Here is an 18,039-nt window from a genome sequence, read left to right as displayed (position 1 = left end):
ATCTTCATGTCATCTGCAAACAGTGAGAGTTTTACTTTTTCTTTTCCAATTTGGATTCCTTTTATTTCTTTTTCTGCTCTGATTGCTGTGGCCAAAACTTCCAAAACTATGTTGAATAGTAATGGTGAAAGTGGGCACCCTTGTCTTGCTCCTGACTTTAGAGGAAATGCTTTCAATTTTTCACCATTGAGGATAATATTTGCTGTAGGTTTGCCATATATAGCTTTTATTATGTTGAGGTATGTTCCTTCTATTCCTGCTTTCTGGAGAGTTTTTATCATAAATGAATGTTGAATTTTGTCAAAGGCTTTCTCTGCATCTTACATTCATTTCTTAAGTCTTTTTTTACTCAGGAAATCAGGAGAAGTTGAACTTATTGAACTTATCTTAATGAAATTAATATGTTATTTAATATAAGATATTGAACTTATATTAATGAAGTTCTTTATTTCATTCTACTTAATTTATATCAAAAATATAGTTTTTAATAATCATAAATATACCCTAATTTTTAAAATTAATTTTTATTGGAGTATAGCTGATTTACAATGTTGTATTAGTTTCTGTTCAGCAGCACAGTGAATCAGTTATACATATACATATGTCCACTCTTTTCTAGATTCTTTTCCCATATAGGACATTACAGAATATTGACTAGAGCAACCTGGGCTATATAGTAGATTCTTACTAGTTATCTATTTTATATATAGTAGTGTATTTATGTCAATCTGAAGCTCCCAATTTATCCCTCCTCCTCTTACCCTCTGGTAACCAAAAGTGTTTCTACATCTGTGATTCTATTTCTTTTTTATGTTTAACTCTTATTAGAGTATAATTGACTTACAATATTGTATTAGTCTCAGATAGGTCCATTGAAGTCAGGTCCCAGGACTGCAGTAATCCTGGATCTGGACCCCCTGTAGGCACTATGGAGGCAGCTCAGACTCTGGCCTGGCCCAACTCTGACATGTCTGTGCTCACAAAGTTTACAGCTGTTAAAACTAGATATGTCTTACCTGGGGAGCTTGTCCATTCAGATGTTTTGTAGGCACTGAGTTTACAAAGCCAATCATGGCAATATCAAATTCATGGTTTGTGTAGCTGCAAGGAGAGATTTTAGCTTTTCTTCCTTAGTTGCATGACCTCTGGAGTTTAGCTGTGGTTTCAGCCCCACAGGGATCTGCTCTCAAGGTTGCCTCAGATCACACGAGTCTGCCCCAGCAAGAAAGGGGTACAGAAGTGGTGGCGGCTGTGGTCGCAAGAGTACCTACTATTGAGGAGATAGAGTGAGGAGGATGAGATGGCAGCCACTGGGGCTGCAGGGGTGGGGACAGGTGCTTGGGGAAGTCTGCAGCTGTGTTCACGAGAGAGCCAGCCCAGACTGGAATGAGGTACTTTGGCCAGTGGCCATGGACATGTAAAAGTCAGCCCTGGTGGGAGTCTCCCTAATGTGCAATGAGGCAGAGGCCAGTGCATGGTGACAGAGGCTGCAAATGTGGCCCTGCCCCTTGCACTTCACTCAACAATGGCGTTTTGCTTCTGTGGAGTCCAGGTTTCCTCCACAAGCATTCAGGGTTATGGATTTCCTCACTCCTGTGCCCTCAGGCTGTCTCTTCACAGCCGACAGCAGTCCCCTTTCCGGATTTGCTTTCCAAACCCATGTTTCAGAACGTAACCCCCATCTGTACCAGTGGACACACATCTTAGGCTGGGGCACAGACCAGCTGTAAAGGTCTCACTCTGTTCTGCCCCATTGACCAGTTGTTGTGCTCTCCTCTTATAGTCCCCAGTGCTCGCATTCTGTCCCAGCTGATCTCCCCACTGCTGAGGAGGCTGCCTCCCTTGTAAAAACCTCTTCTGTCCTTCAGCTCCCCCGCCAGTGGTGCCGTTCTCATCCCTCTTCCTCTCCTTTTCTTTCTCCCTTCTTCTTTCTTTCATCCTACCTGGTTATGCCTGGGTCTTTCTTGTCCTTTTAGGGGTCTGACACCTCTGCTAATGTTCAGCCAGTGCTCTTTGAGAATTGTTCCATTTGCAGATGCATTCTTGATGCACTTGTGGGGAGAGGTGAACTTCACTTCCTCCTTCTCCACCATCTTGACTCCTTCGCTAATTTTTAAATTGTATTATAAAATCAATTTTATGGGGTGAAACCAAAAGTTTTTCTTTTTTTAAGGGGAATAGAATTAGAAGGAATAGGAAATATCTGAGTGCTTCAAATATAATTAGGGTTAGTATTGTTTTATGATATAAAAGTTACATTTATACATATGTGTGGGAGAGTGTATATGTTTCTAAACTGTGGTATAAAATGTATTTCTTACTATGGATCTTGGTTAAAACGAAAAGAAATTGAAAGTTGTTGGCTAATTTATGATTGGTTCAGTTCAGTTCAGTCGCTCAGTCGTGTCTGACTCATTGTGACCCCATGAATCACAGCACGCCAGGCCTCCCTGTCCATCAACAACTCCCAGAGTTCACTCAGACTCATGTCCATAGAGTCAGTGATGCCATCCAGCCATCTCATCCTCTGTCGTCCCCTTCTCCTCCTGCCCCCAATCCCTCCCAGAATCAGAGTCTTTTGCAATGAGTCAACTCTTCGCATGAGGTGGCCAAAGGACTGGAGTTTCAGCTTTAGCATCATTCCTTCCAAAGAAATCCCAGGGCTGATCTTCTTCAGAATGGAAAATTCTGAATGAAAGTTAATTTCAGCATAGATATTATACCTAGCCAAACTTCAAGTGGGCTTCCCTGATAACTCGGTAAAGAATCTGCCTGCAATGCATGAGACCTGGGTTTGATCCCTGGGTTGGGAAGATCCCCTGGAGAAGGGAAAGGCTACCCACTCCAGTATTCTGGCCTGGAGCAATCCATGGACTGTACAGTCCATGGGGTTGCAAAGAGTCAGACACGACTGAGTGACTTTCACTTTAAACTCTCAAGGATATGCATGAAATAACAACATATTCGGGCATACAGATACTTTTTGAAAATGCATTGTTTGTGTACCCTTTCTTGTGAAAGTTACCCGGAGAATGTATTTCAACTACAGAAGCGGATAAACTGAGAAACAGGTTGACTTAAAACACATAAAACAAGAAACTCTAATAGGAGCATGTGTAAGAAAATCAACCAAATCAGAAATCAACCAGGCTAGACATGTCACCAAGCAGGATATATCTAGGAAAATAATTTAAAGGAACTAATGATTTACTGATATGTTTCACTATTGAAAAAACATTATGAATGGGTATTTGACAGAACTGTTTGAACATTTGGGGGAAAAAATGTTACTTACCTAGAAAAATAAACTATTAAAAAAGCAAGCAATTAATTCTATAAATAATAAAAGATTTTTACAAGAAAGTTAATTTAAGCAGAATAATGCTTGTCTCAGTAATGAACAGTATTTCTATAATCATTATAATGTAAATGAACTACTGACTAATGATTTAACCAAAATTGTTATAGAGGTGGATGAGGTGGGTATATTGGGTGGCATAAGAGAGATAAATCACTGCTTTTTTTAATACAGGAAATCTACATGGATGAGTTCTCAATCACTCAGTCATATCCAACTCTTTGCAACCCCATGGACTGTAGCCTGTCAGGCTCTTCTATTCATGAGATTTCCCAGGCAAGAATACTGGAGCGGGTTGCCATTTCCTTCTCTAGGGGGTCTTCCCCACCCATGGATCAAATCCTCGTCTCTTCCATCTCCTGCATTGGCAGGTGGATTCTTTACCACTAGTGCCACATAGGAAATCAATTTCGATGTTGGGCAAAACTAATACAATTTTGTAAAGTTTAAAAATAAAATAAAATTTAAAAAAAAGAAATTTATGTAGCAAAATCAAAGGACAGCATGATAAAAGTGAAAGTTGCCTGGTTGTGTCTGACTCTGTGACCCCGTGGACTGTAGCCCACCAGGCTCCTCTGTCCATGGAATTCTCCAGGCCAGAACACTGCCGTGGGTAGCCGTTCCCTTCTCCGGGGGATCTTCCCAACCCAGGGACTGAATCCATGTCTCCCGCATTGCAGGTAGATTCTTTACCATGTGAGCCACCAGGGATGCAAGTATGTTATTTTAAAGTAGGAATATGAATATCAGGGATGGATACTATGTGCCACTGAGGGTTTGGCTTAGAGATGGGGAGGGGAAGAACACAGGCACCACCTTTTTTGTTAGGAGCAACTGAGTACTATTTGACTTGAATTAGGCACATTGCTTTGATAAGAAAATCTAATAAATAATGAAAAGAAATGATTAATAAGAAAATTGTGTGCATTATAGATTATAAATGAACAGTAGTCTTTCTCCACGTCCCCTCCTTGGTAGTGTTCTCCTGAGGTAGCCACTTTTAACCATTTCTACTTTTACTTATTGAGATTTTTCGATGACATCACTGATTCAATGAACATGCACTTCGTCAAACTCCTGGAGACAGTGAGGGACAGGGAGGGCTGGTGTACTGCAGTCCATGGGGTCACAAAGAGTCAGACATGACTTGACAATTGAACAACTTTAAGTTATTCTGGTGGTTACATTCATGACTTGAAGTATATCTTTTGATAAAGTGTAAAGCCATCCAGACTCATCTTTGCCCAGCTAGCCAGGAGATGGCCATGTCAAACTGCAGTGTGCATTGCAGGCTAATAGAGTACTTTGAGAGTAGTGTACAATTGGCCTATGACTGTTGTGGTCTTTCATCCCTGAGCCACTGTACACAGCCAAGGAAGCAGCCCTGACCTAGTTGGGCAAAGCAAAGGGTTATCCTGCCAGTGGGAGTATGGCATTTCTGGCAAGAGATTCCTCTTCTAACTGTTGGAGTTGGTGCCATGGCAGATTTTCCTGACTCGGGGAGTAAGTGTTGAGCCCTGGTCCAGCTGGTTCGATTATTTGTTGATTTTGATTATCTGCACCAATAAGCTGTTTCTCTGGCACAGATAATCAGAATCAGGCAGTAACTTTCCATCTTCCTAACAAAAATGCTTTTTGCATTTTGAAATTATAATAAAGTTTTATTCAGTGTCCTCCAAAAGAGTGCTTATCTGGAAATTTTATTGAATTAAATTAAGAACTCTTTAGCGCTCAGGGATAACCATAAATCCTTAGACGGATCTTTTTCCTTTACTTATATTTTTGCTCTTGAAGGGTAGAGAAAGATCAGAAGTAATGGTACCAGCTGTTTTTTATTCAGTTCTTGCTATATCCTAGGCACTCTGGTAAGTATTTGCCATCTCATTTTTGTCTTCCCAATAGTTTTAGGAGCTTTCTAGAGTTGGCACTCCCATTTTAGACTGAAGAAACTGGTAAGAGTTGAGTGACTTGTCCAAGGTCCCAGAGCTAGAGAGTGCCTGAGCTGTGTCTAAGCCCTGATTTCTGTTGATTCTTGGGCCCATGTTCTTTATCTCTGTGTTTGACTGGAATTCAGCATAGCATCTGACTTTTTATTACATGAGACTAAGAAAGCAGCTACTTTATACATAAAACCTGATTACCAGTATAAGGTCACATACATTATTATTGTTGGATGGTGCTGATAAAAATTGTTACACCTTTTCTTTTGAAGGAAGTTTAGAATTTTATACATCTTCTATTTCTGTCACTGTGTAGTGTCCTCTCAACTCAAAATTCTGGAGTCATCTTTGTTATCTTCTGATATCTATCCTTTTATTTACATGTACTCATCATGTTCTCTTTATATTTGTTTTAACTGTCACTACTTCTTATATTCGGAGTATTGCAACCATCTTTTTGTGGTCTACTATTACTGCCAGTCTCTACTGTCTTAATGATCATACACATTAATCTAGTATTTTGAAACTCAGCTTCTCTCATGTTGCGTATCTGTTTAAATCATTATTTCCTCATTATCTATAAAGAAAAATACAGCTTTATAAATCTAGAATTTAAAATGTTTGATAATTGGTCTAATCTATCATTCTGTGAGTTTATGTGGCCTTACCTTCTTTCCCACTTTTCTTGCCCATTAAGTATATCCTTAATCTGGCCTATTGAAGCACAGATTTTCTCTAAGACTCATTTGTTGTTTTTTACATGCTTGATATTTTGGTTGTCTTTTTGTGTGTATTTGTCTCATTTACTCAACTGAATTGCTAAGTCCTGAGTGTGGATGTGAAAACTCTGAGTCCATCATAATATTTAGCATAGTTTCTTGCACATAGCACTGTGTAAAAATATTAATGGATAAATTTTTGCAATTTCCTGGTGGTTCAGCGGTAAAGAATTCGCCTGCAACACAGGAGATGTAGGAGACGTAGGTTTGATCCTTGGGTCAAGAAGATCCTCTAGAGGAGGGCATGGCAATTCACTCCAGTGTTCTTGCCTGGAGAATCCCATGGACAGAGGATCCTGGTGGGCTATAGTCCATGGGGTTGCAAAGAGTCAGACTCAACTGAAGTGACTGAGCATGAGCAGGAGCAAAAAAAATTAATGGGTACATTTTTGTAATTTTAAAATTAACATATAATTCCAGTTCTACTTTGCTTTTTTGTTAATTTCATAAATGTTAGACCAAACTTAGTAGGCTAGGCTTTTCTCTTATGTTTTTCTATCTTTTTAATTATAATGCGTAATAAGATAGAAATGTATTGATAAAACTTTAACAATTTAAAATATTTTAAACAAATCAGTTTCACTTAGTAATCTAATCTGAAAGATATAGAAAATCTACTCTGAATGAAAGCAATATGCTCATTATTACATAATTTTTTTAAAATAGCTTGTATGTTGTTTTATTATATGGTAATGTACAGTTTTGATGGAGATAAAGTGAATATTTGTAGTGCAATAAATGTAGAAAAATAAACAGTTTATCCTGCCTGATATATTCAGTGTAGTTGTAGATTGTTCAGAATACTGAGTAATAATATGAGGAAATTTGAAATGTACTTAAATACTAAGTTTAAAACTCGACTTAGACATAGTTTTGTTTTCCAAGAGTGGACTGTATTTTTGTTTATAAAAATTGCTTCTTGCTTTCTGCTGACTTGAAAATATTTCACTCTTTACTTTCCCCTATTTTGTTTTTCTTGTTTTAATGGTCTGAATATTTATCTCTGTTTTCTTTTTTTTTTAATTACGGATGTTCTATAATAGATAAATATTTGTACTTTAATGTGTAAATTATTTAAACCATATTCTGTGTAAAGTATTTTTGCTTTGAAATATTTGAGTTTCAATAAGAAAGTGTAATTTCATACTGAAACCAAAGAATAAGCTATTATAGATTTTTATATATTTTGATGTTTATATTTGTTAATATCAGAGTGGTTTTATTGCCTTTTAAATGCAATTTTAATGCAATATTATTTTAGATCAGCAATGTCATACATTCAAAATGCTCAGCAATGTCATACATTGAAATTTCTCATTTTATTTTTTCCTAAAGTATTTTTTTCCAAATAATACTGTGTATCATAATGATGTCTTCTTTTACACCTCATGTTTTTCTAAAAGATATCTTAAATTATTTTACCATTTAATTTGATTTTCAAAACATCCAAATGAAACCATAAATGTGTCTTTTAAAATCAAGTCTCACATTTGATGTAAATCACTGCACATGTCTGATCTTATCTCACAAACAAAACTGTTATATTTAAAAAGTAGTGACTTTTTAAGTTTGTATTATTTTTTAAAGAGACTGAGCCTTAGATTCAAAACACAGATTATCCATTTTGACTATCCTCATTTAATCATTTCATTTTTAAAATTAGACTGCATCTTACGATCCAAAAAATCCTCACTAATGTGCATTTCTGGCTGGGTTAATTCCCTTTGTCATAAAGTGGAAGCTAGCCTAAATTTTCTAATAATTTTTCATCATATTGAGATTCATGGTAAAAATAAAAATGAGATAATTTTGAATTCAAGTGCATATATTTTATAGTGATACTCTTCACCCTCTTCTCTCTGCCTAAGGAAATAGAGAAATTGAGTTTAGAACTGAGTGAAAGCAAGCAGCGCTTGGAACAGCAGCAGGAGAAGGCAACCCGGGCCAGAGAGGAGTGCCTGAAACTGACAGAACTGCTGGGCGAATCTGAGCACCAACTGCACCTCACCAGGTACTGCCTAATCCCATTATGCACCATAGCACCAATTTCATTCCTCGGATTTTTGCCACAGGCTTCCAAACAGTTGTTAGAGTTAAGTCTTAGTCATTCAATTCACACACAGTTTCTAGGCATATTAAGAAAAGTGGAGATGTGGTAAGCAAAACAACCAGACATGTGAATGATAAGTGTGGCAGGGAATTACTGATAGATTACAAAACCTTTCATCTACAATGCTCAAATATTTAGGTGATTCTCTATCAATATAAGCAAAATGACATATTTCTTCTACCACAGCCACTACCTCTCCTGTTAATTTTATGTCTAATAAAAATGTTGAACTGAAGTATCTGAGGAATATATTTAGGAAAATAGTGAGATACTGTCAGTGGTGAAAGAGACAAAACGAAAGATATCCTAAGATGCAAACTGAGGTGGAAGTGCTACAAAATAAGCAACCTGAGTCCTAAGGAGGTGTAAAAGTTAGAGATGGAACTGACTGACTCTGTTCATGTTTAAACCATTACTATAACCCTGCTTATGCCATCGTGGTTTCAAATTTCATCACTTCCATCATGAGATATTTTGGTGTGAGAGCATCATTGTCATAAAACTTTAGTGAACACATAGCTCAGCCCTAAATTACAATAATACATTTTAGGTAGTAAACATTGAGAAATTTGTTATATTGAAAACACATACAATATGCATAAATATACAGACACAGAGAAAAAATCAAACTGAGATTGTAGGTGTTTCACAGTACCATATAGATGGTTTCTTTTCCTTTCAAGTTTTAGTACAATTTTTCAGTTTTCAGATCAAGCCTTTGGGTTTGTTCAATTCTTAGAGTTTTTCAGTTTTTAGAGAGAACTTTATCTAAATACCTACATAAGTTTATAAAATTTGGTTTATTCATAAATTAGAAAAACACTGGTCTTCTAATCATAGTAAAATGTTGAATTTAAACTATGAAAGGGGACTGATCCCTTTTACATTAAATATGACAATGTAATTCTGAGCACGGTATGATAACAGATGGAGAAAAGCACCACTTGAACAGCCTGCATTTGGAGAAAAAAAATATTCTAGAGGTTGTTGAACCTCCCGAAGTTTTCAGTTAGTGTTAAGATGCCTCTAGTTCTGTTAAAATCAAACTTTGTTAAAAAACATTTTGTTATGATAATATTCCAAATGGTTTGCCAACTTCCCTTTTAAACAATGAACAAAAAGAGAAGAAAGGAGGAGAAAGAGAGAAAGGAAAAAAATGAAAGAGAGAAAGAAAATAAATTATTTATACACATGTGATATCTGGAAAAATCCCAATAGTTGAAACACTTTATTGAGAAAAAAATTGCTTAATACTGCAGAATAATAGCCATTCTTTTAATGCCCATTTAAAGTATTTCACTATAGAAGTGAGAACATAATGTTAACATAGTTCCTATGGTTATTTAATCTTAGAAGTTTCAGAATTTAGCTTGATCATGATATGTAATAGTTTTTCTTCTCTGTCAGACTTCTATTGAGAACCAACCATTTGTGTGCTAAGTACTACTAACCCACAGAAATAGGACAGCTTTTAATGTCTCAGTGTGGCTGAACTTCAGTAAATAAATATTAATGCTGGTTTTGCCTGCTTTGCCATTCTGTCTTATTCAGAGAGTTAATTTCTGAAGTCAAAGTCCATAGAGAGTTTTCCTGTGCTGTATCAATTTGTACTGTCTGACAAGATCCATTTCTTGCAAGTAGAGCATATTAAGATGCAGCAACTGCTGAAAATGGACTGGTGGTAACTAATTCCTTTGTTCTTAAGAAAAACGGTTTTGCTTGGATCCATAGAAAGCTTTTTCTATTGAGCTTTATTTACTACAAGTCTACAGAAATTTAACTTAGTTTTATAGAAAATAAAGCTTAATTATCTATTTTCTAAATGCAGTACTCTTTTGTAAGCATTTTACACTTAGTTTATGTTCATGTTTTATAAAATCCACATTCATAAATTTAAAGATGACAATAAAAATGAAAGGAACTGTATATATCTCTGTTTTGCATAGAAAATGACTTGCTTGTTGGACTAAATATTTCTGATACACAATTTGGGTTTTATTAGCGTTTGCTTCCCTTCACCATTCTTTATTGATTTATATACTCAAGTGTGTGGCTGAGAAATTTCATATATTTTGTTTTTAGCTGAAATAAATAAATCTAACACAGGTAACACTTCATTTAGCCTTAATTTAAATATTTTGAATGTCATATTCTAAACAAAGTTTAAAATTAAATATGAAAAAGATGCTATAAAACAGTGATAAAATAAGGATTTCAAATCTTCGAGGGCAAATAAAATTTTAAAATGAGTAGAAATTTATAGGTCAATCTGTCACTTCTTTTGGAATTTCCCTTTTTTATCTAATTGGACTTAAAAATAGAAAACAGAAATTCAACATTTTTTGAAGGACTCAATTAGTAAATATACCATCCACTTATTTAATGAGTATTTATTGAGCACCTACTATCTTTTACATGCATTGGTTGGCCCTGGACATAGAGAAAGAAAAAAAACTAAGTTCCTATCCTTAGGTTGTTCACATTCTACAAAGGAGCCAGATCTATATATGTAATTACAGTAGAGTGTGACAACAGTGTAATGAGAGAAATTAGGATTGCCACAGAAGCACACAGGAAAGAGAACCATCTCATTCTATTAATTGGAGGTGAAGGAGACAGGGAAAGCTTTCTGAGTTCATGAATAGGCGTCCTCAAAGTAGAGAAGGGTGGGGCAGACACCCCAAGTAGAGGGAACAACATATGCAAAGACGTGAAGTTGGGAGAGAATGTAGACTCTACAGTTACTTTAGGTGTTTGGCAAGAGAGGGAGAGGGACCAGAGGAAGGGTGTTGTGGGCCATATTCTGGAATGTTGGCCATTCTGAGAATAAGGGATTACTCTTAATGTAATATTTTAATCAGGGCTTCTAACATGATCAACTTTTGGGGTTAGGATCCCGACTCAGACAGCTGTGTAGAGTGAACTTGGAGAGCTGATGTAGGAGACAAGAAAACCAGTTAGGACAGAGTTGGTAACTACAGCCCATAGGCCAAATCTGGTGCATCATCTGTTTCTAAAGTGATCCATGAGCTAAGAATTTTTTTTTTAATATATTTTTAAATGACTGGGAAGAAAAAAGAAAAATAATATTTTATAGCACACAAAAATCCTAAATAAAAATTTATTGGACACAGCCATGATTATCCTCTGTGTATTATGTGTAGCATTTCCATGGCAGAATTGAGTATGATCGTCAAAGCCTAAAATATTTATTATGATGATTCCTGACCTAGAAGATTGGGATGGGGGGAGGGAAGGGAGGGAAGGGCTATGTGTAGAATTATGACTGATTCATGGTGTTATACTGCAGAAACCAACATAAAACTGCGAAGCAATTTTCCAGTTAAAAAATTAAAAAAAGTTCAAAAAGATGATTCCAAAGCTTCTAGCCTGTGTTAAGTGGATGATCCTTTAATTCAACTAGGGAATGTTAAAGGAGTAGCAGAGGAAAGAATATGCTTTATTTCGGAGCTCTGATGAAGATGTCCAGTGTAGATCCAGTGTGAGGAGAAAGATCATGACAGAGGTTTAGATCTGGATGCTTTTACATAAAGATATTATAGCCAAAGGAGTGGGTAGAAGCACATAGAGGAGACCATGTTTTTAAGAACTGTGGAAGAATAGCCAAGGAAATGAAATGGGGCCTTCAGTGTATAAGAAAAGAATAAAGTGTGGTTCAGGTATACTTTTGGTGAAGTAACAATTAAAACCATACACATGTTAACCAGGGTGGTGGGGAGGGGGCGGGCAGGTATCCTAGGATTGAGGAAACTGAGTTTTGGTATCTTCACCCAGGCACTCAACTGTCTTTGCAACTTTTAACAAATTACTTAATTCTTTGGATGTGCATACTCACCTGTAAAGTTAGGCTAGACAAGATGATTTCTAAGTTTTCTTCCAACTCTGATAGTCAAAGAACATGAGTTAAGACAATGTATTATTAAATTCCTGTTTCTGTGCATTAGGTGCTTAAATTGCTTGGAGTATCCTTTGCTCAAAATGTTTCCTTAGTTTGTGAAGTTCAGAGAGATTTCATAGAAATGTCCTTCATACCACCATTTACATTCATCATAATTTAGGCTTTGGTGACTTCTCTTAAAGGTTATGAAAATACTCTGCTAACATCCTTCCAATCTCTTTTGCCAGCCACTGCTGTGTATATTCATAAGCACTGTCTTGACTCAGTCATGGAATCCCATGAACAGAGGAGCCTGGAGGGCTACAGTCCACGGGGTCGCAAAAAGTCAGACATGACTGAGCAACTGAGCACGCATGCTCACATGACAGGCTCCCAACCTTCTAACTTTATTTCACTGCTACCAGTTCCATCCTCTCGCGTACTGATTTGCAGCATGTGGTTTATGCAAATGCAGACCTCCTTTGACTTGTGGTCTCTCCTCTGCTTTTACTACTCTGTAAACCCAGAATTACCCCTTGAGCTTCTTTAGCCCTATTATAATCTTATTTTCCAGGTTTCCCTGAAATCTTAATTTTTCCACTGTAGTCCACCCTGAGGACCCATGCTAGAGGGAGTACATCTCCCTCTGAATCCTCCTTCCCACTTAGAGCTGAAGGCACTTGCTGCTACTAAACAAATTCCTCAAAACAGGGAAAATGAACATCTGAAAAAATAAATTCATACTCTGAAGATTTTTATGTATCTGCTTGTCTTCTCTTCTGTGATGTACTGTTCTTCAAATGGGAGGAGAGATCTTATTACAGTTCTCAGAGCACCTAGCTTAGCTCTTTGCAAAGAGCTGGAGTTCAATCAGTCATTATTATAAGAATGGTTAATACAAGTTTATGACTGTTTATTCAACCCCAGTATTGATGTGTGTGTATATATATATATCTACGTATTCTCAGATATATCAGGTAAAAAATATGAGATGGAACAAAAATGAAAAATTTTGTTGGGAATTTTTCTTGTACATATTTACTATGTTATGATTTTATAACTTTTGTTCATTTTTAACTTAGTATGCACATATATGTTTAAGTATAGTCAAATCAAATGATAACCCTTCTAACAACTCAGTAGGTTTGGTAAAGTGCCTCTTACCTTACTTGAAAACCTTACACACACACAGAATTTTAAACTAGAGATCTCCAAAATTAAAAGATAGTCCCTCTGAGAGTGTTTGAAACCTGTGCCTGATAAACATGATCATTAAACATACATAGTCTGCTGCTGCTGCTAAGTCACTTCAGTCGTGTCAGACTCTGTGCGACCCCATAGATGGCAGCCCACCAGGCTCCCCCGTCCCTGGGATTCTCCAGGCAAGAATACTGGAGTGGGTTGCCATTTCCTTCTCCAATATACATAGCTTAGTATACATGAAAACAAAAGCAAGGCTACTCCCTTCCCACTTATATCTTTGCTAATAGTAATCAAATAACTTCTTTCTTTTCCATAACAAACTTCCAGCTATGTTTAAAAATATATGTTCATGTATTTGCTCACTCTCCATGGAACATTTCCTGTTACAAGACACTATCCTAGGGATGGTGGGAGACATAAATATAAAATAGCTTCAGATGCTGCCCTTCAGAAGCTTATAGGCTAGTGGGAGCAAAAAGAAAATACACAAAGAGTTGGTAAGATAAATGATAAGATCCAGAAGGGATTTTTCAGATAAAATATTATGCAAACAGAGGGACAGATAGTTTCTTATTATCCTTGGTAGCATTTGGATATAGGAAAATGGAAATGAAGGACATTTCATGGGAAATTCCAGGGGCCACTGGCATTTGGGAGGTACACATATACATATATGTGATAAAGTTAAATACATACAAGTAACAGTCAGCTTCCCTGATAGCTCAGTTGGTAAAGAATCCGCCTGCAATGCAGGAGACCCTGGTTTGATTCCTGGGTTGAGAAGATCCCCTGGAGAAGGGAAAGGCTACCCACTCCAGTATTCTGGCTAGAGAATTCTATGGATTGTATAGTCCATGGGGTTGCAAAGAGTTGGATACGACTGAGTGACTTTCACTTCACTTTCACTTTCATTTTCATCCGTCTTCTGAGGTTAAGAATACCTTCATTTTGGGTCTGCCTGGTACCATGCCACATGTAGTGGCTTTAAAAAAATAATAACAGAGGTATTAGCTAAAGGCAAGTGGCCATCACTTACTGAACCTCTACTGTGTTCTGGGAACTGAGCTGAGTGCTTTTCATTGAGCTCTCACAATAACCCTGTAAGATGAATACTATTATTTCCTTGTTTTACAGTGGATGCAACTAAGGCACAAAGAAGTAAAATGATTCATCTAAGGTCACACAACTGGTATATCTTTGAAACCCAGAAATTTGCCGGCAAAGCCTATATAGTTTCCATCAGGCTGTAGTTCTATGTGAGTTAGTAGGGAAATGGATTAATGTGATCATTTCCAAAAGACAACCAAGAAAACCAATAACATAAATTTATAATAGAGGTAAGTGTTAGCTGCTCCCTTATCAGTTCAGTTCAGTCACTCAGTCATGTCCGACTCTGCGACCCCATGGACTGCAGCACGCCAGGCCTCCCTGTCCATCACCAACTCCCAGAGCTTACTCAAACTCATGTCCATTGAGTCGGTGATGCCATTTAACCATCACATCCTCTGTCGTCCCCTTCTGCTGCCTTCAGTCTTTCCCAGCATCAGGGTCTTTTCAAATGAGTCAGTTCTTCACATCAGATGGCCAAAATATTGGAGTTTCAGCTTCATCATCAGTCCTTCCAATGAATATTCAGGGCTGATTTCATTTAGAATTGACTGGTTGTATCTCCTTGCAGTCCAAGAGACTCTCAAGAGTCTTCTCCAACACCACAGTTCAAAAGCATCAATTCTTTGGCACTCAGCTTTCTTTATAGTCCAACTCTCACATCCATACATGACTACTGGAAAAACTATAGCTTTGACTAGACGGACCTTTGTTGGCAAAGTAATGTCTCTGCTTTTTAATATGCTCCCTTATACACTGATAAAAATACCAATTGATGAATTGTTGTCTTAGCTTGTGATTTTCCTAGGAAACAGTGTCCTTTGGCGCATCATTCACCTTAGTCATTTAATGTATTTTAATAAAGCTATCACCCTACTTCTTCATTTCTTTTGTACCCAAGAGAAAAGAGAGGCTTTTCTTAAAAAGTGGAAATTCCTTCACATGTTTGTTTTTGACATGTCCAAACATCTTTAAAAAGCTATAGAATTTTAAGTCCCTCTCACAAGACTACCACTTACATACATAGTGGACAGATTATATAAAGTGATATTACATATTTAAACAACCATTTCTGAATGCTTGTGTCATTGTTATTAAATACTGATTGAGGCAATCACTCTTCTCCATAACTATCATGTGTGTATTGAAACACATTCTTTTGAATCCTGTATCTTTTTCTCAGATCTAATCTGGAGGGAAATTACTACAGGAAGTCTTCCCTGTTTATTTTCCAGAGAATTTAGAAATTGAATTGCACAAAATGCAAAAGGGGAGTCAAACTGCCAGTAATCCTGCAGGTTCCAGCTTATATCAGCAGAGCTGCCTTTAAAATGTATATTTCCCCTTTAACATAAATAATGTTTTCAATGATATGTACTTCGAAGAACTTCTCAGAGCAGGAATCTAAGGGCAGTTCATGATATGAGTAATTATGCTATGACATACTTTTGTGATCTAGATCGGAAGATTTAACCTTATGACCGTGAGATGTAGAAACTTGAACTTTAGTATTTGTGTCTTTTTGAGAGTGAAAAAGTGTAAGAGAGGAGTCACCAGGTTATCCAATTATGATGGGTGCTTTAACTTTGGGAGGATGATTGTCTTCCATTCCAGAGCCTTTAGCTTCCAGGTAGTAACCGTTGGTTGGGCTTTCCCAGTGGCTCAGTGGTAAGGAACCCACCTGCAATCCAAGAGACGCAGGAGATGTGAGTTCGATCCCTGGATCAGGAAGATTCCCCTGGAGGAGGGCATAACAACTCACTCCAATGTTCTTGCCTGGAAAATTCCATGGACAGAGGAGCCTGGCGGGCAACAGTCCATAGGGTCTCAAAGAGTCGGACACAACTGAGCACAAGTACATTCCTGAATGTAGTGGTTTGACTTCTCAGATTGCCAGTATGAGTGAGGACTCTTTGGTTAAGGTCAACAGAAACCCCAAAAGGGAGAATTGATTAGTTTGATGACCAGACCATGTAAAACCCAGGTGTGGCTGGGGCCTCAGGGTTTCTTGGACCAGGGACTCAAGGCAGCACTGGAGGGCAGTCATTTGCTGTCAGTCGCAGGGCTTGACTTCTGTCTGAATATTGGCTCATTCTTTCAGGTTCTTCCATACCATGGAGCCACATCCCTCAATCTGAACTAAAGATAGAAGAGATGCCTTGTTTTCAAACTGTAAGAATGTGATTTCCTGGCTCCTCCACTTCCCATTTGAAACCTTCAGTTCAAATTTCAAAACTGAGTCCTGTGCACACACACCATTTTGGGTCCTGGGGCTGGCAGCCTCAGCAAAACCCCAGGAGTGAAGGAAGAGAGTTGCACTAAGCAAGTGGGGAGGTTGTCAGAGATCTCGACTAAATATAAGAACAGAGGTCCCTTCTATGTCCTCTGTTGTCTTTTTAGCAATCTCAGCTTTTTCCTTTGGCTAAGGGATGATTGGGAGTGGAAAGAAGAGAAAGAAGAGTACCTCTCTGTCATGTTGGCTTGAGAATGATGTTCTCCACTTTCAACATAAGTCCAAGGAGGCATGATCAGTTCTCCACAGGGATGCTCTGTGGTTCTGTTTAGAGAACTCTTAGAATATAAAAAGAGAGATGTAAAGCATGCATGGATGAATGTCTAGCATGTGCCAAGCACTGTGCCTGGCTTCAGATAACAGTGGTTTAGTAAATGTGGTCCGTGGTGGGTTGTGTGTTACTACTCTGTGGCAAGATAAATCCAAGATGAGAGTGTTTGGAAATGTTTTTATAATTTTAAATTGCCACAGCATCCTCGTGCAAGATCAGTATGCTTTGGGTTTGTTTTTTTTTTTTTTGTATCTTTATTTTTTTTCTAGTATTTCTTTTTTTCCATCTTACAAAGTTAATGCTTTGCAAAAGATTAGATATTATTTATAAAAATGATATTTTACATAAGAAGTTTGAAACACCCTGCTTTCTCAGTGAGAACGACAAGTCTGAAGAAGCTGAGTCTTGGAAAAGGGAACCAAAAAAGTCACACAGCGGGAAGGGGGAGTGAGAATAAAGGAGGCAGAGTTTGCATTGGATCCATCAAACTCTAGAACCTGTGATCTGGAATTTTACACAATTTTACACAAATAAGTGTAAAAACATATTTAAGAGCTAAATAGGAATACTTTGGGGATTGTAAAGTGTCAGTTCATGGGCCAGGAAACACTCTTTTTCAGGTGACAACTAGCTTGGGTCAAAAGACCAGGCTTTCAATATCTCTTCTTTTGAAGGGAATGATATAACATTGACTTGTATGCTTGCTATTCCATAGTGAACTGTATCTTTTTTTTTTTCCAAATTATTGAGGAATTTTTAGCCTAAAGTTTCCATTTAAAAGTTCAGCTCATTTTTTTTTCTTATACTCCTTTCATGAATAAATTAAGCAGAGAACGTGTCAAAAATAATTTTAAATGGATATATGTGCAACCAACATCTTTAAGTCTTGAAATAGACGGCCTTGGTACTGTTTTAAATTGCGTCCTCCTTTTCTTCCCTCCTCCCCATCCCCCACCACCCCCCTCCCCAGTATCAGAGGGAGCAGGCTGTCAGGGAGCCTGGAAAGACACGGCATTTCATTGTGCTCTGATGGATGCCACGTTGCCTGAGTCCACTCTGCTCCACCTGTTTGACTGGCTA

At 37.5% G+C, this 18,039-nt stretch overlaps 1 protein-coding gene across 10 annotated transcripts in view; it reads left to right on the top strand.

Moving 5' to 3' along the window:
* SDCCAG8 (serologically defined colon cancer antigen 8) overlaps positions 1 to 18,039 on the top strand; it is a 245,165-nt gene that overhangs the window by 123,425 nt on the left and 103,701 nt on the right. For all 10 annotated transcript variants that reach the window (XM_010836676.1, XM_010836675.1, XM_010836674.1 and 7 more), the window contains one exon: positions 7,946 to 8,088. In XM_010836676.1, coding sequence (XP_010834978.1) covers positions 7,946 to 8,088 — 143 coding nt within the window. The remainder of the gene's footprint in view (positions 1 to 7,945; positions 8,089 to 18,039) is intronic.

Source organism: Bison bison, unplaced genomic scaffold, assembly GCF_000754665.1.
Source record: "Bison bison bison isolate TAMUID 2011002044 unplaced genomic scaffold, Bison_UMD1.0 scf7180017864064, whole genome shotgun sequence".
Classification (NCBI taxonomy): Eukaryota; Metazoa; Chordata; class Mammalia; order Artiodactyla; family Bovidae; genus Bison; species Bison bison.
The sequence above is the reverse complement of the archived record's forward strand: the minus strand, read 5'-3'. Positions and strand labels throughout refer to the sequence as shown.